Consider the following 14147-nt stretch of genomic DNA (forward strand, 5'->3'; position numbering starts at 1 on the left):
GCATTGCTTCTGACCTAGGGCAAAGGGCAGGCTACTGGGATGACCAGTCACCCATAAGGAGCTAAGATAAGAGCTAAGATAAGTGGAAGGAAAGGGTGGTGGATGGAAGTGGAATAGGTACATGCCTTTAACTTGGCTACCTCCTTTGTATGGGGGAAAAAAGCCTTAAAAGCCTTAGGTATATAGATGGTCTATTGACCACTTTAATATTAGTGCTCTAGTTATATTTGGTTGTTCTTGTTATTGTTTCCTAGATTGTCTGGAATGCACTAGATTTTATCCCATGCATGTTATAAAGAATGGAGAATCAGTGTATATGGATGGTATTTTGACATAAAAAGCCCAAAGGGATTTTCTCCCCATCTCTATTTTTTATGTCAGTCGAGCAGGGGAGAGGGTGGGGGATAGAGGAAGTGGGGACGGTTTTGTGTGGATATTTTGATGCAGCCTGAAGGGATTACAAAGGATTACAAAGGCAGAGCATGCCAACAGGAGACCTTTTGGTCCATAACTAGGTCAGATACGAAAAAAATGTAATAATGATAAATAAATTAAAGAAAAATAATATATATATAATAATATAAATAATAAACAAATAAATGCATAGGTGTAATTAAATAATAAACATACAGATAAATAGTAAATTGACAGATAACTGATAATAAATAAAAATCAAGCAAATAATAATAATAAACAAACAAACATGACAGGACAAAAAGGGGGGGGGTCACCCTGTAAGTGAAGCAGCCTTGCTGTGGATGTGCTGTGTCCTGTTGCATTGCTTCACACTTGGGCAGTGGGCAAGAGACAGGGATGATCCTTCATCCATGAGGAGCCAAGTTCAGTGGAAAACAAGGGTGGTGGATGGGAGAAACCCTTGGTAGATGTATAGCATTATATAAAAGGTGACTATGCAGGACAAAGTGATAAGACTAGCGATTCTGCTCTCCGCACATTCCTCCAGAGAGGGAAATGGGGGGGGGGGGGTCTTATATACACACCCTCTTCTTCTCTTAAACCCACAATAATTTTCCCCTTTACTTCCTCTGTTCCCCTCCTAATCCTCTTAACTCCCACCACCTCACCAACTACACTTAACAGACTGATCTCTAAAATTGAGACTAAAGAACTAAATCAACAACTCATAACTTACCTCCTGCTCATAGTCATCTTCAAATATAGAATTTGGCAATGATGCATTAGGTTTGAGATTTTCCCTCTCTAAGTACCATGACCCACAAGAAGACTCGTCCAGTGGCACCTCTGCCACTTCCTCTTTCACATAAACTTCTTCAACTGGGAACTTGTCTGACATATTTCCTTCCTGATAATAAATAAATACAAAGAATGTCACATTATATACATCAACATACATATATACCAAACATGCTTTCCCTCCTTATAAAGGGATAGCTGAATCAAAATACACACCTATTACATGCATATCAGCTACTTTGGTATGATGACACCTATATAGGCATCATGAGGCACTAGTGGGTACACGAGGATGTTGGCATCAGCATCTTGATTATATATACATACATATTTTTTGTAGTTGTACATGAGTTACCCACAGATTCTGTGAACTAGTTTGATAATGTTTTCTATGCTTATTATTACTCAAGAGTAAATGAAAATGAGTACTACAGCAGTGACTATATTTCATAATGCAAGTAAGGTGATGCAAATTACATTTGGCAGCCAATGCTGCATGTGAGAATTTGAGTCATACTGAAGTGATTAATACACATTCAATGCTTCTTCCATCTTAGTACTTAGAATCAACACTTCCACAGCAACTGATTTACCTCTATTGCTTTAATATATATTGACCCCCACAGCCTCTATCATCCACAATAAATTCTATAGAGCAGAAAAGAAAATCCCTTTGTATTGGAATTGTTCTTTCATCCACTTACAATCTTCCTCCATCCCATTTATTCTTTAACAGTTTCCCTACCCAATGACTAGGATTCTGGTTGGAGTCATCCAAGATCCAAGACTTTCTTTTGCCATATATACATATATATATATATATATATATATATATATATATATGTATATATATATACAGTCGAACCTCGAAAGCCCGGACCCCGAATGCCCGGACCCTCGTATGACCGGTTGAAATGAACAAAGGGAGGACTTTTCAAGCAAAGTTCCCTATTTGTCCGGAAGGTGGCAGCGACGACCATACACGTGTACTCAAACCCGGCCCAGTCAAGCCGCCACCAGGGCTGCCGTTTTGTAGAATTTTGTACCAAAATGTAGTAAAATAGCGGCATGAGGAATTTTTTTCTACATATCAGCGGGCCGTTAAAAACATTCAAAAACTCAAACTTTTGTTTAAAAATCATAGAACTAGTTATCAAATAATAAATGGTACATCAAAATATGACTTTTATTGGTAATTGTGTTATAAAATATTATACCCCAAAAGATACGTTTTTACCGTGTAGAAAAAAATTCTACGCTAAAGTTTCAGCTTTCTTTTAGCGATAATAATATAAAAAAAATTATATCTTACTGAATATGTTAGGGCATGGGGGCCTTATATACATTCAAGAATAAAAAAACTAGAACCACCATTTTGTCAAAGTTTGACAAGTATATCTTGCTATGAAAGTCTGCACATGCCTGAGAAAAATGTATGCCCCGGTATGACAACACTCCCATTCTACACGGCAACCCTGGCCGCCACCACTGTCCCGCGTGCATACCTTCCGATATTTACAGTGTACGTAATAAAAAATACAGTACAGTACACTGTATATACAGTACATTTACAAACCTGTATTACAGTTATTATTACAGAATTATTATTATAGCATTATTATTACAGTATTGTTATTATTACAGTGTTAGAGTATTATTCTTATGTGTTTCTATGCCATATACATTACCTATATGTATACCGCTATGAAAATCTACGGGTGTTAGGGCGATATTTTTGATGACCGGACATTTGGCATGACCAGACCACCATTCCCCCCAATTAGTCTGGGCTTTCAAGGTTCGACTGTATATATATATAAACATACGTATATACACACACATATATATACAGGGTGTTTGGGATAAATTTGACACTTTCGGAGAGGAAAGAAAAACATATCTTGGCCAAAAATTTATGTATTCTCAAAATTCAAAGTGTATCTCTTAGAGGATCTTTTGCCAAATACAACTCATTCAAAGAAGCCACCCTGAACCTCCACCACAGCCTCCAGGTGGAACCTGAACCTGCAGCACATGGCCTTCATGGTGTCCTTCGAGAGACATTTGAACACTAGATTGATCCTGGCAATCAGCTTGTCCTTGGCATTGCAAGCAGTATGTTTTGTGTCTTTTTCAACTGTGCCCCACACATAATAGTCCATGGGGTTGTAATCAGGCCAGTTGAGGGTCCAGATATTGGGACTGGTGAAGTCGTAGAAGTTCTCACACAGCCACTTCTGGGTTTTCATGGAGGTGTAACACAGAGCGTCCTGCTGCCACATGAATGGTCTTCCCGCAGCCACCCTCATCACCCAACACTTGACAACAGTGGACAGCAACTCAATATACCCATCTGAAGTGAGTCTGAGTCCCTCTTCAAAGATGTGATGTGGCATGACATGGCCTTAGCTGGAAACATACCCAAAGACCATCAGTTTGAAAGAACTTGGTCTTCATGAAGCGCAGGACTTCGTACAGACTGTAGGCTAGCCACCTGTTGTTCTGCGCATTGTGCAACTGGTCCTGGCAGAAGTTCTTCTCATCTGAGAACCAGAGCATTCCCAGCTCAACTGGGTGTTTGACCTTCTTGAGGAGTTTCTTAGTTTTCATAAGGCAGTTCTCTTGGGCCTTGGTGGTGAGTAGTTGGCCCTTGCACCTCTTGTATCAATAGTAGTGAAGATCCTTGTTCAGCACTTTCTTCATTGCTGCCACTCTGATGCCCATCTCTCTCACCAAGGCCTGCATTGTCTTGCCTGGATCTTGCCGCACCTTTTTTTGAAGTTTCTCTATGAATTTCATTGTGCAGAGTCAGAATGCGTGCTATAATCCCTCCTGCTAGCCACTGTGTGCTGAACAGAGTCCCTCACATGTGCTTCTATGCGATATTTTGTCTTATAGTATTGCTGCTGCGGAAATGGGATGGACAAGGAATGTATATGTTGTGTAGAAATAGCTGGCCTTTGGCCTTGTATTACATTTATATAGATTAAGTCCATGTTACACCTGTACTACAGGCATTTGTATCCTCATGAAAGCACAACCTAGGCCCTGCCGAGCCATGTTTCTGTCAGGATGGGTCATTTGCTACTTTAGCATACACAGGGTGTGTATATAAGGATGCCAGGTTTTGGTGTCCAGCCCAGTTCTTTTCTGTACTCATCACAAGCGGTGCGTGACTCAGGTCACTCTGAGGTCACTTTTGTGTTTAGGGCAGGGCTCTGAGCCCTGCCCGCCGACCCAGCCTAGGTCGACACTCGCGCTAACCAGAATAAAGCCACCAAACTCACTCGAGTTTCCTTCACTCCTTTGGCATCAAAGCACAAGTAACATTTCCATAATGTTACATTGGTGACCACCGGAGTTTTGTGACACGAGTGAACCCAGCCTTCTGATATGGTTCATCGACAACTTGTGTGACTCCATGGCCATTCTTCAACCCTACCACAGTCACAGACACTGCACCGCCAACTGCTGTGGTCATCATCACAGCCTTCACAGCTACAACCTCCTCATCACTCGACGGCACGACCGCACCTTCGCCCGACGTCGTTCTCGACTGCCTCCTCACTTGACGTCACAACCGCCGCCTCGCTTGATAGCACAACCACCTCCTCGCTCGACAACACAACCGCCTCCTCACTTGACGGCACAACCACCTCCTCGCTCAACGGCACAACCGCCTCCTCGCTTGATGGCACAACCACCTCCTCGCTCAACGTCACGACCTCCTCCTTGCTCGATGTCACAACTGCCTCTTCACTTGACGTCACTCATGGCCGCCTCCCTGATGGATGCCACGAGCAATACAGCTCGACGTCACGACCGCCTCTTTCCTAGACGTCACTCACGGCTGCTTCCCCGATGGATGCCATGAGCAACACTGCTCGATGTTGCAGCCACCACTGCTGCCGCCTGCGCCACCTCAAGAGGTTCCCGATTCCACTGACGTCACCCATGGCCGCCTCCCCGCTTGGACATCACGATTCCACACTTCACAGAGGAAGGAGGGTAAATGTGGTGAACAGAGTCCCCTACATGTGCTTCTATGTGATATTTTGGCTTATAGTATCGCCACTGCAGAAATGGGATGGACAAGGAATGTATATGTTGTGTAAAAATAGCTGGCCTTTGGCCTTGTATTACATTTGTGTAGGTTAAGTCCATATTATGCCTGTACTGCAGGCATTTGTATCCTCATGAAAGCACAACCTAGGCCCTGCCGAGCCATGTTTTGGTCAGGATGGGTCGTTTGCTACTTTAGCATATATAAGGATGCCAGGTTTTGGTGTCCAGCCCAGTTCTTTTCTGTACTTGTCACAAGCGATGCGTGACTCAGGTCACTCTGCGATCACTTTTGTGACCCAGCCTATGTCAACACACTAACCAGAATAAAGCCACCAAACTCACTCGAGTTTCCTTCTCTCCCTCGGCACCAAAGCACAAGTAACATTCCCATAATGTTACAACTGCTTCCACATCTCTGTTGCAATTCTCCAGTTCATATCTCACGGCCTTCACAGTGTTCAAGGATCACTTAGCTGCAGCTAAGATATCCAAATTTTTTAATCCGGCACGAATTATCATGATGCAGGTCACTCTTCCAATATTCCGGTGCTTTCCAGTTGTCCATACTCTCTAGCTCTCACATCCACAAATAGTACACAGAATCAGCTATATCTGTTGCACTTTATCACTATTGAATCCTTCAAATGGTTCTGAAATGACAGATCAATAAATTAACAAATTTATCCCAAACACCCTGTATATGTCTATATATATATATATATATATATATATATATATATATATATATATATATATATATATACACAAGAGAAACCAGGTGGAGCCATGTTCTTGGTTAAGAAAAACTTAGATGTGATGAAAGTTACATATGGAGAGAAGAGGGTAGAAATTATCTCAATAAGACTTGAAGATAATGACATGAAAAGCATAAAGTTTGCAGTGATTTATGTGCCCCCAAAAACAAGGTCTAGGAGAGAGAGATTATTCCAAAATGTTAGAGGATGCTGAAGGATGGAAATAAAGTGGTGCTCATGGGAGATTTTAATTGCAAAGAAATATGTTGGGAAGAGATGACAGTGAAAGGTGGAGCGGATCAATGGGGAAATGTATTACTTGACATTACTATAGAACAATGACACAATGGGTAAAAAAATACACTAGATTTAGGAATAAAAAAGAACTGTTGAGACTAGATTTATTATTTATGTCAGAACTTGAAATAGTAGACAAAATTGAATACAAGACACCAGTTGCGAAGAGTGACCACATACTAGAGTTAGAGCTTGAAGAAATATATATAAAGACAAATGAGAACCACATAAAGGGAACACTGATGTATTATAAAACAGACTTTGAGAAACTTGGGAAATTTTTTCTTAAAGCAAACTGGGAAAAATTCTACAAGGAAAAAACACAAGTGAAAGAAAAACGGATGATTTCTATGAAAATCTACAAAGGAGTGGATATGTCCCAAAGCAAAAACAGAAAAATGCTGGTTTAATAGGTGCAGCAAAGCAAAAGACAGAAGAGATAAAGCTTGGAAATGATGGAGAAAAGACAAAAAACCTAGAAACTGGCAAATATATATTAATCAAAGGAACGAATATGTAAAAATATGCAGGGATGAAAAAAGAAACTATGAAAAAGACATACAGTATAAGCTCATTTAACCGGCACGAGTGGGACCAAAGACATGCCGGAAAGGGAAATCCTGGTTACGAGAAGGAATATTAAAAAAATACATTTATTGCCTTTATTCATAGAGTACTTAAATAAAATTCATTCAATGGCTTCACTTTTGTTGTTTATTTATTTACCAGTATATTCATATTTATTTATCTTTATTTTCATGAAATCACGTATGTCTCTTTGTTTAGAATGTTTGTCTCTCTGCATTAAAAATTCATTTTGAAGACAGTGAAGAGACATCACGTCGTGAGTCCCCACGTAGGTGCACTGCTCCGCGAACTTGATAAATGTTGCCAATCCTTTAGCGGCATCCTTCCACATTACTCTTGGCTCTGGGTCATCTTCCTCTTCACTATCAGCCTCTGTTTCCTTACCATGCTTCTCCTCAATCACTGCCTGAATGATTTCGTCGTCAGTATGTGTGGGGGTGATGGCTTCGTCATTGTCAATCTCCATCCACTCCTGAAGAGCTTCATCAGTGACGCTAAGCTTAGCACTACCACGCATATCCTTCAACTCAGCCATCACTGCCTTCCTTTGTTTCACAACGAAACCTTCAACATCCTCATCTCCTTCTTCCTCAGGCGTCTTATTACAGTGGGCACTGGGCCTGATGGAGCAGCGGGATTTGTGGGAGATTGTGGGAAAGATGCACGCTACCTCTGGCGGCGGCGGGAGTGGCGCAGGAATTTTAAATTTTCTTTTTTTGAATTTTTACATTTTTATACAAAAATTTTATTTCCTCGTGAATATTATGCCATTTATAAGAAGGAGCCGGATACGAGAATAACGGATAAAAGAGCTTTTACTGTAATAGAAAAATGTAAGGATCAACCAAAACTATTCTATAGATATGTAGATGGTAAACTAAAAAATAAACAGGAAATAGTGAAACTACGCAAAAGGAATATGGAATACATAGAAGACACAGAAATAGCTGAAGTCATGAGCAAACATCAGGATGAAGGGAGAGAAGTGAAACCCTACCCCCCATGAGGGAAATAAGAGTAACACAGAAAGAAATAATGGACTAAATAATGAACCTTGATGTCGAACATCATTTAGAAAGTAACTGCTTGATAAATGATAGCCAGAATGGATTCAGATGGAAATGTTCTTGCATCACTTACTTGAATTCTACAACAGTGTCATCTCAAATTATGACAAAAGAAAAATCATTGATTTAATATATCTACATACATACATATACCAAGGTTTTTTCCCCCTTACAAGGGAGGTAGCCAAAAAGGAAAAGGCATAAAATCATTCCCACCCATTCCATCCCTGAATACACTTCACACCCCTCCACCCTCCCTCTTATCTTTGCACCTCCTGGATGACAGGTCATCCCTGCACCTTCTCCACTGCCCTGGGTCAGAAACAGTGTTGCAAGACACAGCACATCCACAGCAAGGCCACTTCATTAAATCGGCGACCCCCCCTCTCCATCCCCCCATGTATAAAAGGAGAAGACGGGGAGAAATCCCTTCGGGCTACATCAAATTTTGCTCACACATACTACCTCACCCCCTATCCCCCCACCCATTCCACCTCATGCATCACATCATTATCCATATACAACCATTCTCCATTCACCCCTGTCTTCTGTCCTCTCCCGTCCTTCCTCAACAGACATTTCCCTCTTCCCCAAAGCCCCCTTCACCCCATCCATCCACCTCATCTTAGGACGTCCCCTCATGTTCACTCCCTCCACATCTGCCTTCCATATCTCTTTCACTAGTCTTTCTTCACTCATTCTTTCCATGTATCCAAACCATCCTAATACTCTTTCATCAACCATATCTCCCAACTCCCTTTCCATGCCTGTTCTCCTCACCTCCTCATTTCTCACTCTATCCAGCCTAGTAACCCCCATCATACTTCTCAGACACCTCATCTCAAATACATTCAAACTCCTCTCTTATGTTCCATGTTTCTGCCCCATACAGTGCTGTTGGCACAATCACTCCTTCATACAGTCTCCTCTTAGCATCCATTCCCAAATGTCTATTCCTCATTACACTCTTCAATCCACCAAGGCATTTACTCGCTTCTCTCAATCTACATTCTACCTCCACCTTCACTCCACCTTTTCCTGCCACATTTGCACCCAAGTATCTAAAACTATCCACTTCCTCCAGTCGCTCTCCCTTAATGCTCACTTCCAGTCTACTGCCACTTTCACCCCTTGTACATCTCATCACCTTACTTTTACCCACATTTATCTTTAGCTTTCTTCTATCACATACTCTCCCAAATTCTGTCACCAATTTCCTCAGTACCTCCTCCGATCCTGCCACAAGCGCAGTGTCGTCAGCAAACAACAGCTGGCTCACCTCCCAATTTTCTCCATTTTCTTTAACCATCTCCAATCCCTGACCCACTAACCTTGCATTTACCTCTCGCATTACCACATCCATGTATAAGTTGAACAGCCAGGGCAAAATAACACATCCTTGACGAAGTCCCACCTTTACCTCGAACCACTCACTCTCTCCATTTCTAATCCTGACACAAGCTCTACTACTCTCATAAAAACTCTTGACAGCTCCTAGAAGCTTTCCTCCTATCCCATATATTTGCATAACCTCCCACAGTGCCTTTCTGTCTACCCTATCGTAAGTCTTTTCCAGATCCATAAAAGCCCAAAATACATCCTTCCCCTTTCCTATAGCTTTCTCACATATTTGTCTTACCACAAAGATCTGATCTACACAACCTCTACCCACCCTAAATCCACACTGTTCCTCACCAATTACTCCCTCTGTTCCTCTCCTAATCCTCTCAATCAAGATCCTCCCATAAGCCTTCTCAACTACACTTAACAAGGTAATCCCTCTGAAACTACTACACTCACACTTGTCCCCTTTTCCCTTGTAAAGTGGAAATATACAGGCACTCCTCCAGTCCTCCGGCACTCTACCCTCTCTCCAGCAAACATTAAATAACCTCACCAGCCAGTCCACCATCACTGTACCTCCTTTTTTTAGACATTCTGCATGGCATCCATCCATACCAGGTGCCTTACCTGCTTTCATCATCTTAACAACTGCCTTCATTTCATCCTTGTTTCTCCTCCATTTTCCTCACTCATCTCTCTCACTTTCTTAGCATTTCCCACTGCAACTATCTTTCCCTCCCTATCCTCCGTCACATTTAGTAACTCCCTAAAATATTCTGCCCATCTTTCCCTTACTGCCTTCTCTTCCATTATAATCTCTCCATCTGCACCTTTTACCTTTTCTTCTCTACATGATTCGCCTCTTCCTCTCTTAATTTCTTTCCAAAACATCTTTTTATTACTTTCAAAATTTTCTGTCATACTCTTACCCCACTTCACATCTACTCTCCTCTTTGCCTCCTTTACCTTTTGCTTTACTTCTCTTTTCTTTTCTTTGTACCTCTCATATGACTCCCTTGTCCTTTTTTGTAACCAATCTGTGAAAGCTCGCTTCTTCTCTTCTACAACCTTCTTTGTTTCCTCATCCCACCATTCACTACCCTTCCTTCTATTTCCTCCTGTCCTTCTTGTTCCACACACCATCCTTGCACACTTTGTAACTCCCTCCTTGAACCATCCCCATTCCTCCTCCACACCCCGCTCTACTCTATCCTTCACTCCCACCCACTCCTCCCTCAGCTTCTTCTTGTACTCCTTCTCTTTTTCCTTTTCATTTAAAGAGTTCACTCTAAGCATCTCCCTACCTTTTGTCCCTTTCCTCTTTCTCTATCTATCCTCCACTCTCAACTTACCTTCCACCAAAAAATTATCTCATATTCCCCCACCCTCTCCCCTTAGCACATGAACATCCTTTACTCTTCCTATCATAATCCTATTTACCACTACATAATCCATCAACGCTCTATCTACCACCCTTCCATCCACCACCCTCTCCCATGTGTACTTATGCTTGACTTTCTTCCGAAACACTGTATTTGCTACCATCAACTCTTTTTCTAGACACATTTCCACCATCAACTCTCCACTATGATTCTTTCCTGGAACTCCACATTTCCCAACCACTCCATCAATTGGACCATTTCCTACCCTCGCATTAAGGTCTCCCAGTACTATTACATTGACATTTCTCCCTAAATCCTCTATACACTCATTTAAATCTATCCAAAAGGCCTCCCTTTCTTCTACACTCTTCTCACTGCCAGGCCCATATGCACTTACAAAGACCCACATCTCCTTTCCCAGTGTCACCTTCATCTACATAATCCTTGAGGAAACCTCCTTCCACTCCACTACACATTTACCTATCTCTTCACTTACTAGAATAGCCACCCCTTCCCTCCCTCGCCCTCTCTTCACTCCTGATAACCTCCCACTTACACTCCCACACTTACCCTCGCCTTTCCCTTTCTACTTAGTTTCACTCAAAGCCAACACATCCATCTTTCTTCTCACAAACATACTACCTATCTCCTCCCTTTTACTCTCATCTGTACCACATCCATGCACATTAAAAGACCCAAACCTTAGGGTGATGGTCGGAAAACTCCCAGACCCTCTTATGCCTTTACTTTTTCGTTTAGGAATGTCCCCTGTGGGGCTACAAGGAGAAGGATGCCTAGTCCCACTCCCCGTCCCTTTCTTCTCGCCTCTTACGATCCAAGTGAAAATACTTGGTGGCAGTATTCTTTTCCCCCACCACAGGGAATTCCCCCACAGCAGAAAATGAATACTCAGAGAAATGGTACAGGACAGCAGCAAGGGGTTGGGGGACAGCATAATGGAAGGACAGTCGTAGTATAAAAGTGTCATCATTTCTCTATGAAGAGTTTTCCTCTATCATAGACAAAATGATGTGTGGCTCTGGTCCGTAGGGGCGCCCCATATAGACCCTAAAGTATCAACTGAATGCTACTTTGCCATAATAACAAGCAGCCAATACCCCTAGACTATGCAAAAGCTTTTGAGACTGTCCCCCACAAAAGACTTGCTAAATCAGCTTCACACAGAATTAAGGGGTAGCCTATTAAGTTGGACTACAATAGCCACCATATGTTTGGACATAATAATAGTGACATCAATACTTATGCCACAAATCAGAAGTCCCTTACCCTCAATATTCCAAGCGAGCCAAATATTGTTTTGTATGTCTGGCAGTGAGACCAAAGTTGGCTGCCACCAGGGCATGCAGTGTTTCCAGATCGAATTCCATGACGCCTACGTGTGCGGCACCGTATGGAAGGTGGTTAAGGCATGGCATTCTGTGAAGGAAATCTCTGAAAATACAGGAGTTACATTGCATTCAGTGCAATGCTGGTTGTTACTTTTCAAGGGTGGTGGGGGCACTTTAAATGTTATTAAGCATGAGTTAGACAAGTCTCTTCATAAATTTGATAAACAAATCCAGCAGGGAAAGCCTAGGTTATTTGGTGGTGTGTCTCTTTGCACAGTGCAATGCTGCTCCCCCACCGTCCTTGAAACATAACAACCAGCGTTGCACTGAATGCAATGTAACTCCTGTATTTTCAGATTTCCTTCACAGAATGCCCTGCCTTAAACAGGTCCACTATAGCAGCAATCTTGTCATGTTCGATTTTGTGTCCACTACCCATAGCCAGCAACACAGATGCCAAACCACTGAAAATTTACGTAAAATCAATGGCAAAGTGCAGAGCTCCAGAAAATTAATCCTCCCCTTGTCAAATCTCAAACAGCACTGAGCCTGGAAACACTGGATGCCCTGGTGGCAGTCAACCTTGGTCTTGCTGCCAGACATATGGAAAAATATCTGGCTCACTTGGGATATTGAGGGTAAGGGACTTCCAATTTGTGGCATAAGTACTGATGTCAGCATTATTGCATCCAAACTTATGGCAGCTATGGTAGTAATTGAACAAACAAAAACAGAAAATTGTTCTAAATGGCAAAACTTCTAGATGGAAAAATATTACGAGTGGAGTTTCTCAGGGTTCTATTCTTGGAACCCTTCTACTCATACATACATATACCAAATGCTTTATCCCCCTTACACAGGGGGTAGCCAAAAAGAAAAAGGCATAGAGACCACTCCCACCCATTCCATTCCCTACATATTCCACTTCCCTCCACCCTCCTCCCTCCCTCTTATCTTGGCACCTCCTGGATGATGGGTCATCTCTGCATCCTGTCCACTGCCCTGGGTCACAAGCAGTGTTGCAAGACAGCACATCCACAGCAAGGCCACTTCATAAATTCAGTGACCCCCCTCTACATCCCCTCATGCATAAAAGGAGAAGATGGGGAGAAATCCCTTCAGGCTGCGTCAAATTTTTTCTCATACCTCCTCACTCCCCATCCCCCACCCACTCCCTCTCATGCATCACAGCATCATCCATACATAACCATTCTCCATTCACCCCCATCTTCTGTCCTCTCCCGTCCTTCCTCAACAGACATTCCTCTCTTTTGTAATGCCCTTTTCACCCCATCCATCCATCTCATCCTAGGTCGCCCCCTCATATTCAATCCTTCCACCTCTGCTTTCCATACCTCTTTTACTAATCTTTCTTCACTCATTCTTTCCATGTGTCCAAACCATCCTAATACTCTTTCATCAACCCTATCACCCAGCTCCCTTTCCACACCTGTTCTCCTCCTCACTTCCTCATTCCTCACTCTATCCAGCCAAGTAACCCCTATCATACTTCTCAGACATTTCATCTCAAACACATTCAAACTCTTCTCTTCCTCTCTTATGTTCCATGTTTCTGCCCCATACAGTGCTGTTGGCACAATCACTATTTCATATAACCTCCTCTTAGCATCCATTCCCAGATGTCTATTTCTCATTACATTTTTTAATCCACCAAGGCATTTACTCGCTTCTCTCAATCTACATTCTACCTCCACCCTGACTCCTCCCTTTCCTGCCACATTCGCACCCAAGTATCTAAAACTATCCACTTTCCTCCAGTCTTTCACCCTTTATGCTCACTTCCAGCCTGCTGTCACTCTCTCCCCTTGTACATCTCATCACCTTACTTTTACCCACATTTATCTTCAGCTTCCTTCTTTCACACACTTTCTCAAACTCTGTCACTAACTTCCTCAATCCCTCCTCTGATCCTACTACAACCGCAGTGTCATCAGCAAACAACAACTGGCTCACCTCCCACTTTTCTCCATTTTCTTTAATCATCTCCAACCCCTGACCCACTACCCTTGCATTCACCTCTCGCACCACCCCATCCATGTAAAGATTGAACAGCAAGGGTGACAT

The 14147-nt window shown here is 42.4% G+C and overlaps 1 protein-coding gene across 8 annotated transcripts in view; it reads right to left on the reverse strand.

Moving 5' to 3' along the window:
• The window catches only part of LOC143036187 (cysteine-rich protein 2-binding protein-like), a 106476-nt gene that overhangs the window by 62083 nt on the left and 30246 nt on the right, over positions 1-14147 (reverse strand). For all 8 annotated transcript variants that reach the window (XM_076203841.1, XM_076204554.1, XM_076203471.1 and 5 more), the window contains exon 6: positions 1154-1324. In XM_076203841.1, the coding sequence (XP_076059956.1) occupies positions 1154-1324 (171 nt within the window). The remainder of the gene's footprint in view (positions 1-1153; positions 1325-14147) is intronic.

The sequence above is a fragment of the Oratosquilla oratoria genome, chromosome 1, assembly GCF_046742065.1.
Source record: "Oratosquilla oratoria isolate Oo_2021 chromosome 1, ASM4674206v1, whole genome shotgun sequence".
In the NCBI taxonomy this organism is placed as follows: Eukaryota; Metazoa; Arthropoda; class Malacostraca; order Stomatopoda; family Squillidae; genus Oratosquilla; species Oratosquilla oratoria.